Source organism: Setaria viridis, chromosome 4, assembly GCF_005286985.2.
Source record: "Setaria viridis chromosome 4, Setaria_viridis_v4.0, whole genome shotgun sequence".
Taxonomy (NCBI): Eukaryota; Viridiplantae; Streptophyta; class Magnoliopsida; order Poales; family Poaceae; genus Setaria; species Setaria viridis.
Genome location: NC_048266.2, coordinates 1,341,067 through 1,363,548, shown reverse-complemented (window position 1 = coordinate 1,363,548; position 22,482 = coordinate 1,341,067). Strand labels below are relative to the sequence as shown.

General features: G+C 43.9%; 5 protein-coding genes across 7 annotated transcripts; 3 read left to right on the top strand and 2 right to left on the bottom strand.

Moving 5' to 3' along the window:
• Nucleotides 1-2,294: 2,294 nt before the first annotated feature.
• LOC117853037 (uncharacterized) lies at nucleotides 2,295-7,501 on the bottom strand. Its single transcript, XM_034735388.2, has 13 exons — nucleotides 7,000-7,501; nucleotides 6,806-6,903; nucleotides 6,381-6,409; nucleotides 5,763-6,003; nucleotides 5,588-5,683; nucleotides 5,386-5,501; nucleotides 5,227-5,307; nucleotides 4,505-4,628; nucleotides 3,816-3,865; nucleotides 3,209-3,299; nucleotides 3,093-3,128; nucleotides 2,914-3,014; nucleotides 2,295-2,745 (listed from the first exon to the last, which is right to left on the bottom strand). The coding sequence occupies exons 1-13, from the start codon at nucleotides 7,287-7,289 to the stop codon at nucleotides 2,629-2,631; spliced, it is 1,470 nt and encodes a 489-aa protein (XP_034591279.1). The 5' UTR covers nucleotides 7,290-7,501; the 3' UTR covers nucleotides 2,295-2,628.
• Nucleotides 7,502-9,590: 2,089 nt separating this feature from the next.
• On the top strand, nucleotides 9,591-13,323 carry LOC117852045 (cytochrome P450 704C1). Of its 2 annotated transcripts, XM_034733967.1 has the most exons (7): nucleotides 9,591-9,731; nucleotides 9,808-10,169; nucleotides 10,505-10,720; nucleotides 11,180-11,479; nucleotides 11,611-11,949; nucleotides 12,371-12,571; nucleotides 12,913-13,323. In XM_034733967.1, the coding sequence occupies exons 2-7, from the start codon at nucleotides 9,825-9,827 to the stop codon at nucleotides 13,096-13,098; spliced, it is 1,587 nt and encodes a 528-aa protein (XP_034589858.1). In that variant the 5' UTR covers nucleotides 9,591-9,731; nucleotides 9,808-9,824; the 3' UTR covers nucleotides 13,099-13,323. The 2 variants fall into 2 exon arrangements, with proteins under 2 accessions (XP_034589858.1, XP_034589857.1); XM_034733966.1 differs by lacking the exon at nucleotides 9,591-9,731 and having other exon boundaries at nucleotides 9,746-10,169.
• A 644-nt stretch (nucleotides 13,324-13,967) lies between these two features.
• LOC117852804 (cytochrome P450 704C1) lies at nucleotides 13,968-17,524 on the top strand. Of its 2 annotated transcripts, XM_034735073.2 has the most exons (6): nucleotides 13,977-14,415; nucleotides 14,630-14,845; nucleotides 15,117-15,398; nucleotides 15,870-16,208; nucleotides 16,711-16,911; nucleotides 17,236-17,524. In XM_034735073.2, exons 1-6 carry the CDS (start codon nucleotides 14,065-14,067, stop codon nucleotides 17,419-17,421), a joined length of 1,575 nt encoding a protein of 524 aa, XP_034590964.1. In that variant the 5' UTR covers nucleotides 13,977-14,064; the 3' UTR covers nucleotides 17,422-17,524. The 2 variants fall into 2 exon arrangements, with proteins under 2 accessions (XP_034590965.1, XP_034590964.1); XM_034735074.2 differs by lacking the exon at nucleotides 15,117-15,398 and having other exon boundaries at nucleotides 13,968-14,415.
• Nucleotides 17,525-17,527: 3 nt separating this feature from the next.
• Nucleotides 17,528-19,035, bottom strand: LOC117852806 (uncharacterized). Its single transcript, XM_034735079.2, has 5 exons — nucleotides 18,794-19,035; nucleotides 18,608-18,672; nucleotides 18,239-18,435; nucleotides 18,012-18,138; nucleotides 17,528-17,919 (listed from the first exon to the last, which is right to left on the bottom strand). Exons 1-5 carry the CDS (start codon nucleotides 18,963-18,965, stop codon nucleotides 17,782-17,784), a joined length of 699 nt encoding a protein of 232 aa, XP_034590970.1. The 5' UTR covers nucleotides 18,966-19,035; the 3' UTR covers nucleotides 17,528-17,781.
• A 161-nt stretch (nucleotides 19,036-19,196) lies between these two features.
• Nucleotides 19,197-22,015, top strand: LOC117852805 (nudix hydrolase 14, chloroplastic). Its single transcript, XM_034735078.2, has 7 exons — nucleotides 19,197-19,467; nucleotides 19,567-19,672; nucleotides 19,808-19,885; nucleotides 20,645-20,737; nucleotides 20,816-20,908; nucleotides 21,152-21,250; nucleotides 21,593-22,015. The coding sequence occupies exons 1-7, from the start codon at nucleotides 19,220-19,222 to the stop codon at nucleotides 21,842-21,844; spliced, it is 969 nt and encodes a 322-aa protein (XP_034590969.1). The 5' UTR covers nucleotides 19,197-19,219; the 3' UTR covers nucleotides 21,845-22,015.
• The last annotated feature ends 467 nt before the right edge of the window (nucleotides 22,016-22,482 follow it).

Below are 22,482 nucleotides of genomic sequence, written 5' to 3'. Positions count from 1 at the left end.
ATAGCTCTATGCTCCGAGAGGAAATGCAGCTTTTTTTTTTACATGAATCACAATTTGTTTGGTCTTCCCATAGGGAGGAAAAAAAAGGGAAAATGGATGTGAAGTACAGGAAGGACAGTATGTATCAATTTCTGCTCCCTGTTGCAAATTCCAAGCATATTATTCGAGTGTTTCAGCAGAAATTACATGTAAATTTACTTAAATTATTTGTAGAAAACAATTACCAGCTCCTCCAAAAAAAAGTACCTACATTTTCTAAATGGAACCTTAATCAGACTCCAATGATTCAGCAAAAAGGTCCTATGGTTTAGCGGTTACTCCCTCTCTCCTCCCACACACAGTGCGCGGTCCATCTCTCTCTAGCCTCTACCCTTGCTCCTGCAAAAGCATACTGTCCATCTGTCTCTCTCTAGGATTTCTTTGAGCACGTCCAGAGCACTGTAGCTTCTTTGAGTTGTAGCAGGAGCAGTAATCGTCCTGGTGGCAGTAGGGTGCGCCACGCTAGAGACTACTAGAGGAGTAGAGGGCACTCGCTCGCTTGCATGACCCCGAAGAGGGATCCATCCATAGTAGTACTCCTCTCGATCGGAAGGTTTCTTTCAATCTCACCTCTCAATGAGCGCAAGGAAAGGAGAGGAGAAGAGCCATGGTGGCCATGGCCCTGCCTGATGCGACGTGAACCCGGCCTCTCAAAAACTGAGGCATGGGTCATGTGATATGTGCTTGGCTGCGCGTGTTTGTTTGTGCGAGCTACGAGTGTAGTATAGCGTAGCTGTGGGATGTGATGCGAGAGGGTTTTTTAGGGGCCATGCCCAACCGGAAAGCGGCGTCGCCTCCTCCGCCGGCCCCCCCTGCGCCGCGGTCGGCGTCGAACCCGCCGTACGTACCGGACCCGTCGCTGCTTTTCCGTGTCCGAACAATGAACAATGTACTGGTACTACTGCACATAGACATGGGGTAGATGCACGCACCATTAGTGTTACTTTTCAAAAATAGTTCGTAGTATTTGTTTTTTCCCCAAGTTGTTTGTGTTTTTTTGAACAAGCACTTTGTCAGTTTGAAGATTAAAGTTCAATTTAAAGGATGTGCAGCAGCTTCTACACGCATGTCCTTTTTTTTTTGAAAGTGAAGCAGCAGCAATGTCCTGATGCTGTTTTTGCAACCAATTTGGCTGCTAACTCCGATGAGCAAGCAAAGGGAGGACGGAGAAGACACACGCGCGCACGCCACCTAGTACTTGAAGTACAATCCCCAGCTCGGATCCCAACTTCAGCAACCAGGCAGGCATGGCATGTGTAGTTGCTCGGATCTCAATTCAGAGCTTCAGATCGTTCGTATAGCAGCAAGAACATTCCGGGCCAAATCGCGGGGCCGGAGGCCCCAACCGCCCAATCACCAGCACCTCGCGCGCAGCAGGGCACGTGGGTCCCACCACCACCACCATCTATCCATCCACTGTCACTTGCACAGGCAGATAAATTCACTGCGGCCCAGCTCTCCTCCCTCCTCCTCTCGCCCAAACAAAAATGCTGAAGAGTTCTTTTCAAAAAAAAATGCTGAAGAGTTTTCAAAGATGGTTTGATTTCGCTCATCTAAACGAGAATCCTAAGCCACGGCAGCATTGATGATGAGAGGCCCGAGCATTGTCCCTGAACGTTGACGCCTAGCAGTAGCAGCATAGTGGGGAACTGGGGGCTCGTGGCAGCGTGGCATGTAAACGCATGCGTCGCTGTGTCAGGAGGATGGATACCTGTCGCTAGCTCTCCGGTGACCTTGACCCGGTTCGAAACGCTGCTCATCCCGCGGCGGCGCCGGCGTCACCGGCAGGCGACAGGCCTCGCCGCCGGTGGGCGGCCGGGGATCTCACCTGGCAGCAGCAAAGCCATGGCGAGGATCAGGATGGGGACGCGCGCAGGCGCAAGGCAAGTAGGCAACACGAAGAGGTGGCGGGGTGGAGGACCAGGGGCAGCCTGCCCGGCCTGCCGGCCTGTGTCCGCGGCGCGCGAGATCAGGGCCAGGGCGCCGGCACATGCGCGCTCGCCCCGCCCGTGCTGCTGCTGCTGCCAGTGGCCGGCCAGTGGGGGTCGGTCCGGCACGTTGCCTCCCGCCCGTCCTGGACGGAGAGATGAATGGATCATGGATGAATGAACCTGGTCTGTCGGTCGCTCATCCAATCCAATCCATCCAACCTTCTTCCAAGAATGGCTTCCCTTCAGGGACGGGGTGCCATTCCAGGATTCACAAACGGAATGCTGAAGGCCAGTTGCACGGCCCTCAACCACTCACAGCAGTCATAAGCACGCAGTGAAACTTCATTTTGACCTTTGTTTAAGTTACGATCATTGGTTTCTCTTTACACCATGACGACGACAGACAGCTTCAACCTGCCCTAGGCCCATGCAGCCCATATATGAACTCGTGTAGGTAGGCGGCGGTTTTCTCGCGCAACGTTTATAGCTACAGGCTGTTTGTTCCCGGTGATACACCTTCTCCTTGTATGATGGTCGTATCCTATCCAATGTGGACGCACGGATAAGCAGGGTGACCACTCGTGTAAGCTATAATGAGGATGAGATCATGTACAGATCGAACTAGGGCTGCCTGATCAGCAGACGGTGCGCATCGTTGTCAGCTCGAGCCAAATTCCTCGTTCCACTTCTCCAGCTCGTCCCACTTGCTCTTCTGCAAGCTCGGCCTGATCACAGTCATCGCGTTCTTGAAGTCTTCGTACTTCAAAGGTCGCAACTACATAACAGGTTAAACATGGGGTTAACTTGCTTTGGATATCGACATTCCCAATATTTACTGGGCAATAACTGAGGCAAAGATAACTAGAAGTCCATTGAAACTGCCAATTTAACCATGAAGAAAACTCCGACGAAATATATCGAAGTTCAGGCTGTTAAAACGTACCTGGTTTGCTTTAATAGTAAGAATATTCTGTGGACCAAGCTCTCTTATTGGCATCATTGCAGCTTCCTCGCACAAGGCCCTCAGGTCGCTTCCAGAATATCCTAGACACAACTGTTTCAGTACCAAAGGACCGCATAGGCCGTCTTTTCAAAATGACCATACACCAGAGATTAACATACCTTCAGTCTCCACAGCAAGTCTTTCCAAATCATAATCTGTCAGGAACCAATTCCAGATTAGGTTTCAATTCACATACAAAATAAATAGCTATCAAGTGACATCATGGAGCACTTACTCGACAGTTTGAATGCTTGTCCTTTGAGCTGATTTTTCAGAAGTAACCTCCGTACATTTGGATCAGGTAGTGGTACATATATTCTCTTCACCTATTTATTATAAGATTCAAAATGGTGGCATTGAAAATATAGGCAAATTAAGGAAGTATAGTAAAGTATTAATGAGAAAACAAGTGCACAGCACTCCACCCAATGTTCCCAAGGCCCATCTACCAACTCCTCCTGACTCATTCACAGACTAATACAGTAACAGTAACAGAATAATGATACTACAGTATGGATGAATTACATGTCGCATCACCAATATAATAGGCAAAGTATCCAATCCTCAAAGTAGATTTTTTAGATGCATATACATAACTTATTTTCAACATAATTAGACCATTCTCTAGTAGCCATATAATTTACTAAAATTATTGGCAAACACAGAAAGTCGCTATTGTAACTTTAAAACTGTTCTGTAACTCTCAGTTTCAAAAGAATTCTCGGGTTACCACAACAGACTCAGGCAAAAGTGTCTCAGGAAACAGGTGCAGCTTCCATGGAGGATAAACTCTGAGCCAAAAAACCAATACTACTCCATATATATGTTGGGATAAATCTTACCAGTCTTCGAAGAACAGCGTCATCCAACTCTTGAGGTTTATTAGTAGCCCCTAGACAAAGAATTGCCATCATTAAGAAAATATTAATCACTATTAGAAAAATATCAGTATGCAGATAATGCTTTGTCAAATAAAGACCAAATTGTGGTAAAGCAAAAAACAATTATTGGTTTGAAGGATCCTTTTTCTGTAATAAAAATACAACTGTGGAAAAAAAAATGTGGACACTAAAAGCTGACAAAGGTAAACTGTTCCGTATTAATTAGACTGAATTACTGATGGCAGCTCATATAACATGCTATGTAGTGCTGGATACTGTTTCAGAAATACCATCCCAAGAAGCACAATTTTTGCAAGTTCCTAGCCAACACTACTTAAGTAATCAAAAACCTAATACTAAGAATTGAAATCAAGGGTCATTTGCATTGCAAATCCAATGTGTGTGTGTTTTTAATAAATTTGGGGAAGTAATAAACTGAAACCAAATACAGGATATCGAGCCCAAACAAGCAGCAGTGAATCAAGCAACAGGCATTACCAAACCAAAAGTTACTGTCCTTGTAGAATATAAAAGTTTCAGCACAGGGTTTCCAATTGCGAATGTGATGTATCATAAATATTTCAGTATAGGAAAACACAGGGTAAAAGCAAAGCATAATCAAACAACTAGAGAAAGGTAAAGATGCTAACCTATAACAATTACTAAATCATCCGGGTTTGAGGACACCCCATCAAACTGGATAAGGAATTCAGATTTCAATCGCCTGCTAGCGTCATTCTCATTAGCTAACCTTGTAGACATGACGCTATCAATCTGCAGAGTAAAAGCCAGCCAACCAGCCACCATAAAGAAGCCTCAGACTCCAATGTTACAAGAAAACAACTAAATATGAAAGAATCTATAAAATCACGTTAATAAATGCAGTTCAAAACTGTAAGAAAATTGCATGCCAAGAACTAAAAGGATACAGATAACATCTTGCTCACCAGAAATTCTAGTATTCACAAAGATTTTACTTGCAAAGTCACAAGACAAAAATAAATCAATCCTTGTGTTTCAAGTAGATTTCTTGAGCAGGCCACACCAAAAACATTAAATTTAAAAACAACGGGGTCACTGGACTAGAAGTGAAATGCTAATGAAAACACCAGTGCATACAGCCTAAGAGCAGAACCAGTGGATGGAAATTGCATATCAGCCTTTCTTTCATTTTTTGTAGTGAATCAACATTCTAACAAATCAGTAGGGAATTATTTCAAATAAGCAACAGGTTTCATCAATAAAAAAATCCTAGTGAAAATGGAAGCAAAAGCAAACCTGAATAGAATTTTTTTATTACATAATTTCAGAAAAAATGATTTGAGAAGATAACTACAAATGATTACTACAAAGGGTTTATTTTGACACAGACCTCATCCATAAAAATAACAGATGGTTGTCTCTCAATAGCAACCATGAAAAGTGTCCGGACAAGCTTTTCAGCTTCTCCAACCTGTTTTGCCAATGAAAAATGAGTTAATTAAGATCATCCACTGCACCAACTTGTAAAAAGGGAAGGATAATCACATACCCACTTTGATGTCAATGAAGAAGCCGAAACATTAAAAAATGTTGCTTCAGATTCTGATGCAACAGCTTTGGCAAGCATCGTTTTTCCATTCCCAGGCGGACCAAAGAGAAGCAAACCTAAAAGAGGAAACGGAAATTAATCAGATTTTCCTATTAGTGGAACAAGTGTAGAAACAAGACAATTTCAGAATGCAGGTGGTCACCCCTAGCAGGTCTCCGAAGTCCGGTGAATAAATCCCTTCGTTTAGTAGGCAAAATAACCATTTCCATGAGTGCTTGCTTTGCCTTGTCGAGACCAGCTACAAATCAAATTGCTGATCAAGGATACTGTACCAGATGTTTTATTGGAGTATATATGATAAATTATTAGCAGCATACCAACATCATCCCATTTAACAGCGGGGCTTCTGTCCACAATGGTTGTATTAATCATTTCAGCAAGCTTGTCATCATAGCTTCCGCCAGCCTTTTGAACAGGTTTGGAACCTCCACTGCTAATCCTCTGATGTGTAGATGCTTGGCCACCTCTGTTGAAGGTAGGGCTATTCTGCAAAGTAGACTTTTGGATGCTACTTGGTGCTGGTTTTGCTGTCCTATTAATAAGATTGCTTGCAACAACCTACAAAAATGATGTTTGTCATTTTTCTAATGCTTGAGATTTCAAAATTGAAAATAAAAATTGCACAGACAAGTCCACATGAGCTTGGCTTAACAAGTTTTTTACTCCTAGATCATGGACAGCAAGTAAAGTATTTGTATCATATCAACATGTCAGTGAGCATTGGTCGGGCGAGGGGAAAAATAAAGGACACACTGATTTTGCATAGAATAGATGCCTGCTTAATATTACTAAAACAAGCCAGATGCATTTACACTATAAAGTGTTTATGCCAAATAACCTAGAGAATACACCAAACAAACAAACAGTTGATCTACGAAACAGAAGTTTGATACAGTATATCACCACAGGTGCAGCTAGAAGTCCAGAAGCTATACCTTCTTCGGCACTACTGAAGCAGCAGCTCCTGAAAACCACAGACAAGATAACACAAAGTTAACTCCCAAGGAACTACAGCGAACAAGATAAGCAGGAAAATTTTATGCACCCTACACAAAACAAAAGACACTGAAATAGTTGGACATACTAGCATCACATCCGAACAACACATCACAGCAGCACAAAAGTTGAAACTCATATTCATCTATTCAACATCATATTTTTCAAGCAGCTAACAGATTAATCATAATTATGAAGCATTTGAACAGCTCAGTGAACTGAATGAATAAATTGATAATCCATATTTTTCAAGCAGCTAACAGAATATTCTAGACGGGAAGCGCACATAGCCGATCACATTTCACAAACTTTGCAGTGCCGTGTAATAATGCAGCTGAATTAGCAAAAATGAATTAGTAGTTACCTCCACCACTTCTCTGGCCAAGCACTCTGAGCCGCTCCTCGACCTGCGTCTGCCACTTGGCGATCTTCTCCTGGTACACCCTGACCTGGCCCCTCTCGCTGCAAGCTCCACAGGCACCCACTAATCAGTCGCGAACCCAGATGCCCTAGCCGCGATGGGGACGAGAAGCGAACGGGGACCAGACGCGGACGCACCTGGAGGAGACGGCGTCGGGGACCCGCGCGGCCTTGGCCTCGAGCATGACGCGCATCGCGTTGCGGTAGTGCGCGGTGGCGTCGTCGGGGAGCCCCCACTCCTCGGCGCGCATGGCCTTGTCGATCTCCTCCTTGGCGAGCTCGAAGTAGCCCCTGAGCTTCAACGCCACGCGCTCCCCCACCACCGCAGCCGGCGACGGCGCCGCCCCCGCCGCGTCCATGGGCGCCCCGCCTCCCGACGAGAAGAGCAGCGAGGAGAAGGTTTCCGCGAGCGTGCGGAGAAAGCTCATGCGCTGGTGTTGACGGGGCGCATCGGGATTCGAGATTTCTGGTGGAATCAGAAATTTTTGGGGGAATTTGGTGGGTTTTTTCGTGCGCGGTTTGATCGAGTTGGGGATTGCGTGGGCGGATCGGGTTGTTGGGGGAAAACTGGAAGAGTCATGCTTCCCCGCGGCGGCGCAAGGCACGGCAGGCGAAGCCGCGAAGAGAATGTGCGACACGCATGGGCCAGCTTTTGCTTCTTACTGGGTCTATGCCTAGATTTTGGGCGCGTTTGGTCCGTGCCAACGTTTGGCATTTTTGTCATTTGTTATGTTTTGACTGATTTTTCTGGCTGGTTTCTATACCTTTTCAACTCGGATTTTGTTATGGGATCTTATGCAGTCATGCTGATGTGTCAAAGCCTTATTGGTCAAAAAAGTGACTGAAAACGACTTAGAAAAATAAACCAATTAGTTGTTTATTTGACACTTGGAAAAAAATAAACGGTTGTCATACTTCATTTTGTATTGCACACACACTACTAGGAAATGTCAGCTTGAATGAACTTTTTCCTTGCCAAAAAAATTGTAATGATGTGGACCTTGGGGGTGTTTGGGTTCCCAGCCACACTTTGCCATACATAACCTTAGTCAAGTTTGACCAAGTTGGTAGATGTTTAGTTGTTAACTAACCTTAGGTAAGATTTTTTTGACTCCACGTATCAGAGTTAAAAAAGTGTGGTAAGAGTCCCTTCGCCATGATAAAGTGTGGCTTTAAATTTATCTGCTACACTTGCCAAAAATTAGGTATGCAAACATATCCCTATATCTTACGGAACGCCTAGAAATTATGTTGAATGGAGCTCGGATGACGATGTTGTTATCGACCTAGCTGAGAGCGGCGTCGATGATTACTTTGTTATGTTCGGTGGTCCATTTATCGACCGTAAAAGTAGGAGCGGCATATCACTTGAACACCTCCAAGGTTCGGTTGGATTTTGCCAACGTTTGGCTGGAAAGGTTTTTGCCAAACTCAATCAAAGTTGTACGATCAAATTCACCGCTGCAGTTTTGCCAAAGAGAGGAAAAAGGAGAGACAGAACTTGCCAGTCTTTGGTAGCATCTTCGGATGGCTGTTGTTGTAGTCTTTACATTGGCAACTCAAGATACAGCTCCTCTTTAGTTGTTCCAGAAAGCGATGATGATGGCGAGTTCTTTTATGGTGGTGGTGGTGCAATCGTTGGAGGAGGGTTTGTTTAATTGTGTTGGCCAGTTGGGTCCTTTTGCAAAGAAATTGTACTATGTTATTTTTTTCTCTCTTTGTCAATAAATACCCGATGTCCCTTTATAAAAACCCTTGCCCATCTTTTATAACCACTAGAAAGTGTGACACAATCATCTGCACGTGTATCTTACTTCGACTATGACTACTTCCTTCGTTTATATCATGATTCAAACTTTACAATTTTTAACTAATAATTTAACTATATTTTTATTTTTATAATGTAAACTTTATACAGGAATTCATAATCAAATATACTCTATAATAATCATAAATTTATAACCATAAATAATATAACATAAAATAAATGAATGGTCAAAGTTTAATTTGGAAGACCGTGCTAAGTCATGCTATGTCTTATAAATAAAAACGGAGGGAGTACAAACCATTTATGTGTCTTGACCATGATGTTTCTTTTCTTCTAAGTCTCTAACTTAATGCTACTCCGTTCGTTTCAAATTATAGACCGATTTAGCTTTATTGTAAGTTAAATAATTTTAATTTTCATCAAGTTTATGGAAAAGCATGTTTTTTTGAACGAACTTGTGGAAAAACATGTTAACATCTACAATATCAAATAAATGAAGTATGAAAATATGTTTCATGGTCTATCTAGTTAAACTAATTTGATGCTGTAGATATTTATGCAATTCTTATATACATAGCTAAAGCTAAATAAGTTTGACTTACAGGTAAAATGACTTATAATTTGGAATATGAAATGGATAGATTACTTACTTACCCCCACTTTGCTGGCTATAGCTATGGACAGCAGGACCTTCACATGCATGAAATCCAGAGTCCAAGCATTGCATCATGCACATACCTCGGATTGTTCGGAGCGCTATCAGGAAGGCAACCAGTCGCTCTTACGAAAAGGATACGATCGCAAGTGGGTGAAAACGCAGGGCACACCGGTGGCGAAGAAAACCTTGGATTGCTAGTGGACGATAGCAGCACACACAGATGGATGAATGCGATAACTTTACGTCGTTGCCGATGGCCCTGTCAAGTTTTTGCTGCCCAACTGATCAAATTAATTGTCCGCTCAAAGGATTAGCAAGGGTACAAGCATTTCATCTTTACTCCAAACGAAGACCAAACGGCTAAGCGCAGCGTTCAAATTTGTGGCAAAAAGGAGTGATTCGTTGTTGCACACGATGAATCACACGTCGCTTGTTCTATAAATGGTAATCTTGACACCTATGCTCAATGGCCAAAAAAACAATCAAATGGTAATCTTGCATTCTTGCTCTGAGAAAACAGCGGAAGTAGCAGCTCCAATGGCTTCCCAGCTCTCCTCCCTCGCAGCAACCGCAGGCCTGTGCTTGCTCTCAGCTCTCGCCATAGCCTTGCTGGCGGTGACCATCTACATCCTGGGCGTTGTTGCTTCCTTCGCCGTCTTCTGCATCAGAGAGTATGCCTGGAGAGCTCACGACCGGCCACCTCTAGTCGGGACAGTGTTCAGGCTGCTCAAGAACTTCAACAGGCTCTTCGACGAGCATGTGGAGTACGCGCTTGCCCATCGCACCAGCAGGATCCTCTTTCTTGGGCACAGTGAGCTGTGGACCTCTGATCCACAAGTCATTGAGCATATCCTCAAGACCAGCTTCAGTAAATACAGAAAGGTGGTTTTACATGCTGATCATCTTCCATCTCCCCTCACTGCCACTGTATTGTTCAATCTATATTCAGATGAGTAAGTCCTGCAACTTCAAGTGAAGGAAGGTCAAAACTTGAGTATTCTCTTAAACGTGGACTGCATGCTACAAAATGCCATGCTCTGATTAAGTTATACCGTGTTACCATGAAAATAACATGGACAATTTCAGTGTTGCATTTTCATGTTCAATTTAGTCAGATTACTTGTGTTTATTAACCTTAAAAAACAAGGGTAAATTGAGTGACTTTGGACAAATTGAGCTTGTCCACAGTTCTGATGGCTTTCGAACCTGATCCACAGGGGGACTTCAACATTCAGATCATGAAGGATCTCTTTGGAGATGGAATTTTCGCAACAGATGGCAAGAAGTGGCGGCACCAGAGGAAGTTAGCAAGCCACGAGTTCTCGACCAGAGTGCTTCGCGACTTCAGCAGTGTCGTGTTCAGAATAAATGCTGCAAAACTGGCAGAGAAGATCTCATCTGCAGCAGCCAATGGAACTGCAATAGACATGCAGGTACTTCTATGAGTATTATCATAAAATGGAAAGGACGATACAAGTGCTTAGAGTATACTTGTAGCTGTAGCCTATTCTATGTTTTAGTTTAGCAAGTTGACTTACGGAAGTCAAAACAAAGCAAATTCTACATCTAAATCTGAATTTAACATAGCTGTTCTTTGGAGAAAGATGGAGCGAACATATAAACACTGCTGAATGAGATATCTATAACTCAGTTTGTGGAACAAGCAAACAAACATAATAATTGACTTGAAACAGAGCTCAAAGTTTTAGGAATCAAGCTTGTTCCGAAAATTCAGTAACAAGCTCAACTACATGTTATTAAAAAAAAACTCAACTACAAAGTTCAGATACAATCCTGGTAGTTCTCCTTATTCCTACCCATTTTATTGCAAGTTCTCCTTATTTTCACCCTCTTGATTGCAGGCCAAGTCAATCTAATGCAATTTTCCTCAGGATCTTTTGATGAAAACAACTATGGATTCAATCTTCAAAGTGGGATTTGGTTTCGAGCTGAACACACTATCTGGATCAGATGAACCTAGCATGCAATTCAGTGAGGCCTTCGATGAGGCAAACTTCCTTGTTTTCCACCGATATGTTGATATATTTTGGAAACTGAAAAGGCTACTTAATATTGGGTCAGAAGCTAAACTAAAGAGGGACATAGAGATCATCGACAACTTTGTAATGCACTTGATCCATCAAAAGAGAGAGCAAATGAAGAATGGACGTGACTATGCAACTGCTAAGAAAGTAAGAAACTCTCTCACGCCATACTATATTTTCCTACAGTATGAATCAGGATATTAATTTTTGGGCAAACAAGGTAAACAACGCACCTCACTGTTTTACTTCTAATTTTATCTCCTCTTTGACACATGCAGAAAGGCAGAGAGGATATATTAACAAGATTTATATTAGCAAGTGAGGAGGACCCTGAAACAATGAATGACCGTTACCTGCGTGACATAGTCCTCAACTTCCTAATTGCTGGGAAAGACACCTCAGCAAGTACTCTCTCCTGGTTCTTCTACATGCTATGCAAGAACCCCGTCGTGCAGGATAAGGTGGCAACTGAAATCAATGAGTCACTTGAGTGGGCCGAGGAAGATAACAACATTGAAAACTTCACTGCAAGATTGAATGAAGGTGCTATCGAAAACATGCCCTATCTTCATGCTGCAATCACCGAGACCCTCCGTCTGTATCCTGCTGTTCCAGTGGTACGAATAACTATTACCGTGCAGGGTATACAGGATCAAAATTGTATCTGACGTTGAGTACCTACTTACACAGTAACTTACCATAATCATGAAACTGTAGATTAGCTTAGATAATGATGGAGCTGAAGACTAGCATAAGTTGTAGTTTTAGCATACTTGGCATGTTAGCCTATACGATAATCATGAAAGACCTGTGGATATTTACTTAACACCAACAAGAAACTCAGTTATTATGGATGTCTTAATGGGGATAGGGTTGTAGGAATCAGTTGCAAAAAAAAATGACGATAAGTTTTTGTTAAGAAAAACTTGCTGGCAAAATTGACAGGTCAATCTAACGCTAAGATGCTATCAGAACTTCAAGATTCTTGCAACCAAATATACTATAACAAATGGCAATATTTGTTTGGCATTCCTGCAGGATGGTAAGATAGCAGATGAAGATGATACGCTACCTAATGGCCATAGAGTGACTAAAGGAGATGGAGTGAACTACATGATTTATGCCATGGGAAGGATGACATACCTCTGGGGCGAGGACGCTGAAGAATTCAGGCCTGAAAGATGGCTTGTGAATGGAGTCTTCCAGCAAGAGAACCCTTACAAGTTTGTGGCTTTTAACGTAAGTATAACTGGAGACTCACAGCCCAGACCAAAACTGACAGAAAGCATTAAAACATAAAACAGTGAAAGGTTGTGCTATTCAGTTCTTGCCTTATGTTGCTTGAGCGAGAAAAAAAAAACAAGTGTTCAACATTTCATTCTTACTGAAGTAGGAAAATACCATGCTAACTCATTGTCAGTGGTGACAACTACGGAATGAGTAAGTTGGTACAAATACAAACCAACGGCAGAAACCGTGGCAGTGTTCATTAGTCCTCAGGTTACCAAGACTTCCGAAGATAATTTCATTAGCTTTTAGACAACCGATTTGCATTTGACCAATCTTGCTTCCATGATCAGGCGGGCCTCCGCGTCTGTTTGGGGAAGGATTTTGCGTACAGGCAGATGAAGATCATGGCTGCTACTATGGTACATTTCTTCAGGTTCAAACTGGAAGACGAATCCAAGGAGCCAATATACAAAGTGATGTTTACCCTGCACATGGACAAAGGCCTTCATTTATATGCATACCCACGTTCGGCATGAATGGCCAAACGAGCTATTGTAACCTTTGCATGTACTGAAAAAATGTACACATTGCACAAGTATAATACATAGTACTTGGGAGGAAGTTAGTGGAAACTCATGGCGAGTACCTAAAAAAGAACAATGAAGCAGCATGGGACATATTCTAAAAAGGGAGAATAACTTGTCAAGGTTAAAAGTGTGATTTGTTGTACTCTAATTACCCTGAAGAACGAATTGAACCAACATGGCCGATGCACTAATAAACTACCGTTGGAATGTTGTTGGATGGCCCAAGGCCACGGTATTTTTTTCATATTATGCGACTGAATGGCCCCGATAGATACGTTCGTCATAGTAAATAAATAAAATCCATCGTTGGCACCATGAAAATATTAACATCTGCCCTGAAATAATTTTTGAAAATAAAGAATTTTCCGCAATGAATCTGTTAATAAAATTTTGATGTATTCGCAGGAAAAAAAGCCAAATTCCCTATGTGAAATGAAGCAATATACTTATAATATACCAGTAGCAACGACGTTCGCACTATACGGCGGCATCTACCTATTTTATATGGACCAAAGGAACCAGCGGATACGAAGCCTTGGACCGTTGGCCTGTTGCCCGTGTCAGTCACGCGGCAGAAGCACTGAAAGATAGAGCCCAACTGCCACGCCCATGCTGACGCTCTTATCATTGTCAAGTTGCCACTCCTGTGCTCACCAACTAATCAACAATTTAGCTAGCTTTGCTATCGCTATCCTGATACATCATGTTGCAGTACAATACCAGACTACCCAATCACACGGGGCTACGGCATCGATAGAAAAACAAAAGTTGCTGCTCCAATCCAGAGCACATTGACATTTGTCAATGACCAAACCAAAAACATAACAGTTCGGAAAAAAAAAGGACAAGAGAATATCATGGCTGAAGGATATATATGTAATACATTCAACTTGGTCTGAGTAAGCAGAAGCTCCAATGGCTTCCCAGCTACCCTCCCTCGCGGCGTCAGCAGGCCTCTGCTTGCTCTCGGTGCTCGCGGCGGCGCTGCTGGCGGTGACCCTCTACATCCTTGCCGTCGTGGCGTCCTTCGCCGTCTTCTGCGCCAGGGAGTTCGCCCGGAGAGACCAGGACCGGGACCGGCCGCCGCTCGTCGGCACCGTGTTCCGGCAGCTCAACAACTTCCACAGGCTGTTCGATGAGCATGTGAATTACGCGCTGGCGCATCCCACCAGCAGGCTTGTGTACCCTGGGCACAGCGAGTTCTACACCGCCGACCCGGTCATCATCGAGCATGTCCTCAAGACCAGCTCCAGTAAATACAGCAAGGTGGTTCTCCATGCCCATCCATCACTTTTGCCCTCCTCTTTCTCCCATCCCCTGGGCTCCTTCCTCAGAAGCTTACATCCTGCAACACATGTAGTATTGTTGTCACATCATCAAATAATTTAACCTTTCAAACAATGGATTAACTTAAGTATGGCAGATTATTGCGATATGAGCTTACAGATATAATTTTTAACATGTTTGATGCTGATACAAGGGGATCTTCAATTATAGCGTCATGAAGGATCTCTTTGGGGATGGGATTTTTGCAGCTGATGGGGAGAAGTGGAGGCACCAGAGGAAGCTGGCAAGCCATGAGTTCTCAACCAAAGTGCTACGTGAATTCAGCAGTGTTGTGTTCAGAACAAATGCTAGGAAGCTGGCAGATAAAATATCCTCTGCAGCAACTAGTGGAACTATTATAAACATGCAGGTACCTCTACGACTAACACAAAAGTGCATATTGTCGTTAAGTCATATAAAAGACCATACTAGTAGGTGTTACCATAAAGATGCAGGTACCTTGTGAAGCTAATATAGGGATTAAATAAGCTAACATAAGATTAATTTTATTCAGCTTGAGGATGTATGCACCGAAAAGGTTCAGTTACTTGATTGAACTCTAATACATATTCATAGACCAGCCTGGTACTTCTCATGAATAATTATTGGATGGCAAAATATATTAATGCACCTTCTCGTAGGAGCTTTTGATGAAAACAACTATGGATTCCATCTTCAAAGTGGGATTCGGATTCGAGCTGAACACACTATCTGGAACAGATGAATCTAGCATTCAGTTCAGCGATGCATTCGATGAGGCAAACTCTCTTGTTTACCACCGATACGTTGATCTATTCTGGAAGCTGAAAAGGTATTTTAATATCGGATCAGAAGCCAAACTTAAGAGGAACATTCAGATCATTGATGACTTCGTGATGAAATTGATCCATCAAAAGAGAGAACAAATGAATGGACAAGATAATGTAAGGGCTGCAAAACTCTATCCTGAATATAATCTTGTTAATGTGTAAATACAGCCATTTATGTAGTTTTATGCTTTTTAGTAACAAGCTAAAGAATAAAACTTAATCTAGCACCGAAATAAGAGATCCTAGTGTCCAGTCACGATAATCCACATTTTTTTCACATCCTAACAAGATAAACCGATTTATATCTGCTGATGGATACGTACAGCAAGCATCATTTGCAAACCAGTTTAAATTTACAACTGTTTCTGAGGGCCGTGGATGATTGTATAAGTTATCACCTATCAGCTCTTATATCTTGTGGAGCATGTACTCCATAACTTTTTAGTAACCTTAGAATCCACTGTTTGTAGACAAAGTAAACATATTGCACAGATTTACTTCTGCGATATCCACTTTTGAACCAAATTCACTTCTACAAAATCTTCTCTTTGTAAAACTCTATCTTCTCCTTTGTGATGCATGTAGAGAGCTAGAGAAGACATACTATCAAGATTCATAATACAGAGCAAAACGGACCCTGAGACAATGAATGATCAGTACCTGCGTGACATAGTCCTCAACTTCCTGATCGCCGGAAAAGACACAACTGGGAACACTCTCACCTGGTTCTTTTATATGCTCTGCAAGAACCCTTTAGTGCAGGATAAAGTTGCCCTTGAAATCAATGAGTCAGTTGAGTGGGCCAGGGAAGATAACAACACAGAGGACTTCACTGCAAGATTGAACGAAGGTGCTATTGACAAAATGCACTACCTCCACGCTGCAATCTCTGAGACACTACGGCTATATCCAGCTGTTCCATTGGTACAAATAAATTCTCTGTGGGGTATCACTTGCATAGACTAGGATCCAAGTAAACAAATTCAACCATAATTTAGCCTGATTTGGATCAGACATCAAATGATTACCATAACCTGCAGGGCGTTATTAACATACCTGTGAATCCTTACTTAACAAGAACTTAACTGGTTAACTACAAAGGAGCTTTAGATGGTTTCAGGTGAAAATGTGCTACCTATTACAACTCCATGAATATAGTCTTTTGGTGTCTGCAAAAATTCTGTGCCCATGTAAAATTATTAGAAGTTTGATATTGCAGTCCATATTTAAGTATGCATGTAAAATTATTGTTCTGCAATAATCAGAAGAAGAAAATTAATTAGTCAAATATAAAGCTATGTAGCTACGCAGCAAATAAATTTAATAAATTTCCACTAAACATCGTATTTTTTATGTTTGCATAAAGACTTGTATTTTACCGACATTGATGTTTCCTTTGTGAACTTATTCTGCGGCATTCTTACAGGATGGTAAGATGGCAGAAGAAGATGATGTACTACCTAATGGTTATAGAGTGATAAAAGGAGATGGGATGAATTACATGATTTATGCAATGGGGAGGATGACATACCTCTGGGGTGAAGATGCTGAAGATTTCAGGCCTGAAAGATGGCTTGTGAATGGAGTCTTCCAGCAAGAGAGCCCTTACAAATTTGTATCCTTCAATGTAAGTATAACTGGTTACGGTCATCCCTCACATGTTTAGAGAGGACCTAGATCCAACTATAACATTACTGGTTCATGATAGGTAAGCCTAGATTCTTGTAAATAATTAGAAAGGAATAGATAAAGTTTAGAATATTAGAAGACAGTAGCATTCAAAATCCTGCTCTCTTGCTAAAGAAAAATAGTCTGCAATATTTACTGTCTAAATGAAAGCCAAGTAATTTCATTAGCCATCAGCCAGTGGGATGTTGATGTCATCTCCCTGTGGTCGAGTTTTCTTTTTAGGCAGACACTTGAATTTACCAAGTCTTTCTTTGATCATCAGGCGGGACCCCGTATTTGCTTGGGGAAGGAGTTTGCATATAGGCAGATGAAGATTGTGGCGGCCACCCTGATACACTTCTTCAGGTTCAAACTGGCAGATGAATCCAAGGATGCTACATACAAAACAATGTTCACCCTCCACATGGATAAAGGCCTCCATTTGCATGCATACCGCCGTTCAACTTGAACTGCCAGACAAGCTATTGTATACTTTGTTACTGATGGAAATATCTATGTATTCCACAACTATACTATGGTGAATAATATTATACTCCAATTGCCATCTCAAAGGATGAAAGGGAACCAAACATTGGCACCATGTTTCCAAAATCCAAACCACTGATCAAACAGTCAGTACACTTTCTTAAGCACATACTAACCATTTGCAAGAACACAGCAATGATAAGATTTGAAAGTAAACAGAAACAAAAACATGGAACCCAAGCAGAAATGCTTGTTTGAGAATTTCCTACAAGAGAGTATACTCTAAACTTCTCTGATACAAACAGAGCAAGTTTGTTAATGATATAATAAACAGATAAAATATCTATGGGGACAAGAATGTATTTTCAGCTAGTGTTGGAAGCTGGAGTCCAGGCCTTGATGTCCAGCCTTTGATATTTCTGTAATTCTCAATCGCCTCTTTCCTTAGCATCTCACGAGAAGCATCTGAAGTGCTCTTCACCTACAAAGGTATAAAACCATTGATGTGTAATGCAGAAAATAGATCACAAAAAGGGAGTTCACAAATATAGTGATGTGGAGAAGTGAAGGTACCTTCGGGAATGACAACTTTGGTGGAGCCTCAACAACTTCCCCAAATTTTACTTTCTCACGCCCAGGAAAATCTGGAAGAGTCTCCGTCTTATTACCCTTGCGCTTCTTTTTCTTCTCATCCAGATGTCTGAAATTCATGGTATGGCATGTTGATATTGTTTATACCTTTTAATGAGATAGCAGTGGATCTTGTACTTTCATGCATGAGGGCATTATGGAGGGCTTACTTCTTCCTTTTTTGCTTCTTCGAAATTGAGACATTCTCCTCCAATTCCTTGAAACGAAGGTCCACAGCCTTCCCCCTCTTTCGCTTCCCCTTGCTTCCCTCTGCATTCACATTCTCATTGGCAGCCAAACCATGGCCACCTTTGATCTCCGATGCTTTGCTTTCAGCTGGAGCCTCTGGTGTCTGCTTCTTAGTTTTCTATAAAAACAGCATAGAACATGAAGAGTGAAAAATGTGAAGAAACTAACACATCAAATTCTTAACAGCCTCCTAATCGAAATACACACAGTGAATCAGGTGAACTGGAGTAAAGTGCAGAGTTGAGGACAAAAGGCGAAGCCTAATCTACGCTACTCTACCCCGGAATTACCTTGTCTTTAGCCGGCCTGTTCTTCCCTAACCCATCATCTTGCTTCCCGGGAGCACGAGCACCTCCTGGGCAACAAACACCACCAGAAGAACGCTCACAGGGTCAGGTCATGGAGTAGAACAGGAGATTGGGCAGATTATCTATGTGCTAGTCGCAGGGCCTGAGAGAGGAAAGGAGATTAGTCACCTGAGAACGCGTTGGCGTTGTCGTCGTGCTTGTTCTGGAAGGCGATAAGACGGCGGAGCTTGGACGGGATGGCCTCGAGCTCCCGCTGCTTCGGCGGCGGGGGCAGGCGCGAGTCCCCGCCGTGCGCCGCCCGGTAGTTCTTCTCCCTCCGCCGCTGCCCCTTCCCCGGCATCTCCTCCTCCTCCGCCGCCGCCCGCTCGGTTGCTGATTAGTCCGTTGCCGCCGCCGCCGTCTGCGCCGTGGTGCGCGGTGCGGCTCGGTTGCAAGGGTAGTAACCTACTCATGGGCTGGTCAGCCTACTGGGCTTAGGCCCATGACGCTTTGCACTAATTGGGTCGAAAATAATGGGGCCTCGCCCATTTCCAGCCCATGGAGTTATTGCTTGCTCCACGTGCGAGAAGCTTCTAGAGACCCGCTGCGAAGACCATGGCAGCGGTAGCGGCGAGTACTCGTGCACGGTGTCTGCTTGGCTTCCGCCGCCGTGCGCCGCTGCCGCCTCTCCCTTTCCCTTTCCCTTCCCCGGTCGCACGAGCAGCGACCCGCCGCCGCGGCGTTCGCATGGCCTCGTCGGAAGCCTCTGCCTCGGCGCCGCCCAGCACCACGATCGAGGTGCCCGGCGCCGCGGCCCCCGTCCTCGTCGTGGGTGCGCCGGGACTCCCCGAGGCGGACTTCAGGTCAGCATCTGGGCTCCTTCTCCTATTCCATCTGCTGGTTGGGTGGAGGGAAAGCTCGCTGATTAGTCTCCTGTTGTTTGGTCGCGACTCGACGCGCAGGAACGCGGTGGATTCCTCGCTTTTCAAGCAGTGGCTGAGTAACCTGCAGTCGGAGAAGGGCGTCCTCACCTACGGGAGATTGAACCTCACGCGAATCCTCATCCAGGTGCGGTGCGTTTGTGGTTGTTTGGTCGAAATGGCTGAGATTCACTAGGATTCTGCCGAGCAAATTGTTAATGTGCTTTGTGAATGGATGGCATTTCTCACTTTGCACTTGTTTGTATCTGAATTTGCGCCGCAGGGGGTTGACATGTTCGGGAAACGTGTTGGCTTTATGAAGTTCAAAGCTGACATCATTGACGAGGAAACCAAAACCAAGGTAATTGATTGGAATGTTGCTAATAATGTGGGTTTTCTTTTTTAAGCGGTCGGGAGGAAATCTGCCGAACTTATATTGATAGAGAAGAGAATGAAAACAGCTATAGAAAACAAACGCAAACGGTCAAAAAAGAAAAGAGATCAAAGCACACAAAAATCAGCCAGTGGCAATGATCTCCCTGTACTAATGTGGTGCGTTTGTTTAGATCTTAGATACCCCTCATGGCTGGAGATCACTTAGAACTGACAATAGTGGTCTTTGCAGTCCAAATTTCTTATCAGAACTTGCTTGATTGTAGTGCTTGATGTTTGTCTATACATGTGTGATAGTGTGCTACTCCTAGGAAAAAGGAGCAGTACTTCTCCTTTTTTCCCTTTACAATTGCTAAGGTACTGGGTGAGGAGCAAATGAGTTGAGATAGATGGGTGCTTAGGGTGGGTGTCGCAGGACTGAGAGAGATCTGTATTTTCTGCCAGGCTTTGCTTGTGCTGAATATGGATTGAAGCTCACCTGACACCTGTGTATTTTATTACAGCTTTGCTTTTGGGCCTTGACTGTGGCACTGAATGTGGCATGTACCATGATCATCTGAAGTTTTCTGTCCAGTTATGTGCTTATTAAAAATCACTGTGAGACGTCTTTCGTAGATCCACTGATGAAATTTCTGCCTTTAAATCGGTTTGGGGGGGTGGGGGGTGGGGGTTCTAGCACTGGCAGGACAAAGGTTTAGTTCATACCATCTTTTGACAGTATATTTAGGTTCCAGGAATCGTCTTTGCAAGAGGGCCCGCTGTTGCTGTGTTGATTCTTTTGGAGTCTAACGGGCAGACATATGCTATTCTTACCGAGCAGGTATTGTACCATGATTCATAGCACATGGTTTCATATTCACTTAGCAAATTCACCTATTGACTGCTATTGAAATTCTAGGTTAGAGTTCCTATTGGAAAATTCGTGTTGGAGCTGCCAGCTGGGATGCTAGATGATGAAAAAGGTGATTTTGTTGGCACTGCAGTTCGTGAGGTTAGTATCTTGGCTTCTGAATACAGTATGCACTGAAATTTACATGATACTACAGGAAATAAGCCAGCATTGTATTGGTCCTGTTTTTGTCTGGCTCTGCTTCAGATTTGCACAAGCTATAATACATTGCTGTTGCAGTTGGAAATTTTTGAACAGTGTTGCAGTTGGAAATTCACATGAATTTGTAAAGCATTAATTACTATATACAATATTCTTGTGTGGGTGATCCTTAATTGCTAACAGGTGGAAGAGGAAACTGGTATAAAGTTGAACCTAGAAGACATGGTTGACCTTACTGCACTGCTGGACCCTGCTACTGGAGGTCGAATGCTACCATCACCGGTAACTAGCCTGACATTTCCCTCAGTTTGCTACTATGTAGCACAACTTTTCTTCTCGAAAAGAATTACATAATTAGGGTAACTCAGCGTAACTGCTAGCACCTGGTCCATCACTCTATGTACATAAAAAAATCAGATTTCCATCCATATGAAAAGCGTCAAGACCAGTTAATTGATAAAACCTTGTTAGTTGGTAGTACTAGATTGCATTTTTCTGAAAAAAAAAATCAAAACAAGGGCTGGCTGGGAGATGAATGTATGCAAGAGCCTGTGTTTGGAACCCTGCCTGTCCAAAACATTGCATTCTGTTCCTGCTAACTCCGACTAACGCCTCCGTTGCCAGGGCGGCTGTGACGAGGAGATCGGCCTGTTCCTGTACAGGGGCCGCGTGGACGAGGAGACCATAAGATCGCTCCAGGGGAAGGAGACCGGGCTGCGCGACCACGGCGAGCTGATCAAGCTGCGCGTGGTCCCGTACGGCCAGCTCTGGCGGTCGACAGCGGATGCCAAGGCGCTCTGCGCCGTAGCCCTGTACGAGATGGCCAAGAGGGAAGGCCTGCTGCCGCCGTCGTCCCCACCTTCGGCGAACCTGTGAGACCTGCTGGATGGCGTTGTGGTCCGTGCACGCAGCACGCTTTTAAGAAAATGTGATGGCACGCACTTCCTTCCCTGGGAAATGAAAGGAACGGCACCTGTGTAGTCTCAATGTTTCCTACATTTTGGAAGAGTGTTGAGGAAATAAAGGTGCAAGTTCGTGTGTGAGCCACTGACGTTTGATGAGCCTGAGACATGTCCACGACTCCACGTCGATAAGCTGGAGGGCTTGCTCTGTGTGGCAACTGGAGTAACTCGGCGTCACGCGGTCGATGCCACAGTGGACCGGCCGCCTGAGCGGCTGAGAACAAGCCGTGAAGCGTACACCGTGCACGTGCGCTGTTGGCGAGGGCAGCGTGCCGCGGAAACACGACTGGCGCGCGTGATCCCGGCCGCGCCGCGCGGTTGCGGTCGCCGTGGTCCGTGAGGAAGCCGGAAGCAAGCGCGCGAGCGGGTGGCGATGGGGCTGGGTGGGTCGGCTAGCGTCCGTGCACACGAGCCGAAGGTCAACTTGAACGAGCGAGTCAATAATAAATCGCTAAATCTAGTGCTATCGCGACGCGAGAGCCCTCCGATTTGGGAACGGGAAAGGATATTGGGAGATTAAAAAAGCAAAAAAAAATGTAGCAAATCGAGAAC

What these genes read in the sequence shown, in the direction of transcription:
- LOC117853037 (XM_034735388.2), bottom strand. Translation starts at nt 7,289, where the DNA reads ATGAGCTTTCTCCGCACGCTCGCGGAAACCTTCTCCTCGCTGCTCTTC. An exon ending in ACTTCGGAGACCTGCTAGGG is followed by an intron (nt 5,502 to 5,587) that starts GTGACCACCTGC and finishes TTCCTCTTTTAG; the next exon opens with GTTTGCTTCTCTTTGGTCCG. An exon ending in ACGCTGTTCTTCGAAGACTG is followed by an intron (nt 3,300 to 3,815) that starts GTAAGATTTATC and finishes TATAATAAATAG; the next exon opens with GTGAAGAGAATATATGTACC.
- LOC117852045 (XM_034733966.1), top strand. Translation starts at nt 9,747, where the DNA reads ATGCTCAATGGCCAAAAAAACAATCAAATGGTAATCTTGCATTCTTGC. An exon ending in GCTTCAGTAAATACAGAAAG is followed by an intron (nt 10,170 to 10,504) that starts GTGGTTTTACAT and finishes CCTGATCCACAG; the next exon opens with GGGGACTTCAACATTCAGAT. An exon ending in ACTATGCAACTGCTAAGAAA is followed by an intron (nt 11,480 to 11,610) that starts GTAAGAAACTCT and finishes TGACACATGCAG; the next exon opens with AAAGGCAGAGAGGATATATT.
- LOC117852804 (XM_034735073.2), top strand. Translation starts at nt 14,065, where the DNA reads ATGGCTTCCCAGCTACCCTCCCTCGCGGCGTCAGCAGGCCTCTGCTTG. An exon ending in AAATGAATGGACAAGATAAT is followed by an intron (nt 15,399 to 15,869) that starts GTAAGGGCTGCA and finishes TGATGCATGTAG; the next exon opens with AGAGCTAGAGAAGACATACT. An exon ending in TATATCCAGCTGTTCCATTG is followed by an intron (nt 16,209 to 16,710) that starts GTACAAATAAAT and finishes GCATTCTTACAG; the next exon opens with GATGGTAAGATGGCAGAAGA.
- LOC117852806 (XM_034735079.2), bottom strand. Translation starts at nt 18,965, where the DNA reads ATGCCGGGGAAGGGGCAGCGGCGGAGGGAGAAGAACTACCGGGCGGCG. An exon ending in AAGAAGCAAAAAAGGAAGAA is followed by an intron (nt 18,139 to 18,238) that starts GTAAGCCCTCCA and finishes CATGAATTTCAG; the next exon opens with ACATCTGGATGAGAAGAAAA. An exon ending in CAAAGTTGTCATTCCCGAAG is followed by an intron (nt 17,920 to 18,011) that starts GTACCTTCACTT and finishes ATACCTTTGTAG; the next exon opens with GTGAAGAGCACTTCAGATGC.
- LOC117852805 (XM_034735078.2), top strand. Translation starts at nt 19,220, where the DNA reads ATGGCAGCGGTAGCGGCGAGTACTCGTGCACGGTGTCTGCTTGGCTTC. An exon ending in ACGAGGAAACCAAAACCAAG is followed by an intron (nt 19,886 to 20,644) that starts GTAATTGATTGG and finishes CAGTATATTTAG; the next exon opens with GTTCCAGGAATCGTCTTTGC. An exon ending in TTGGCACTGCAGTTCGTGAG is followed by an intron (nt 20,909 to 21,151) that starts GTTAGTATCTTG and finishes AATTGCTAACAG; the next exon opens with GTGGAAGAGGAAACTGGTAT.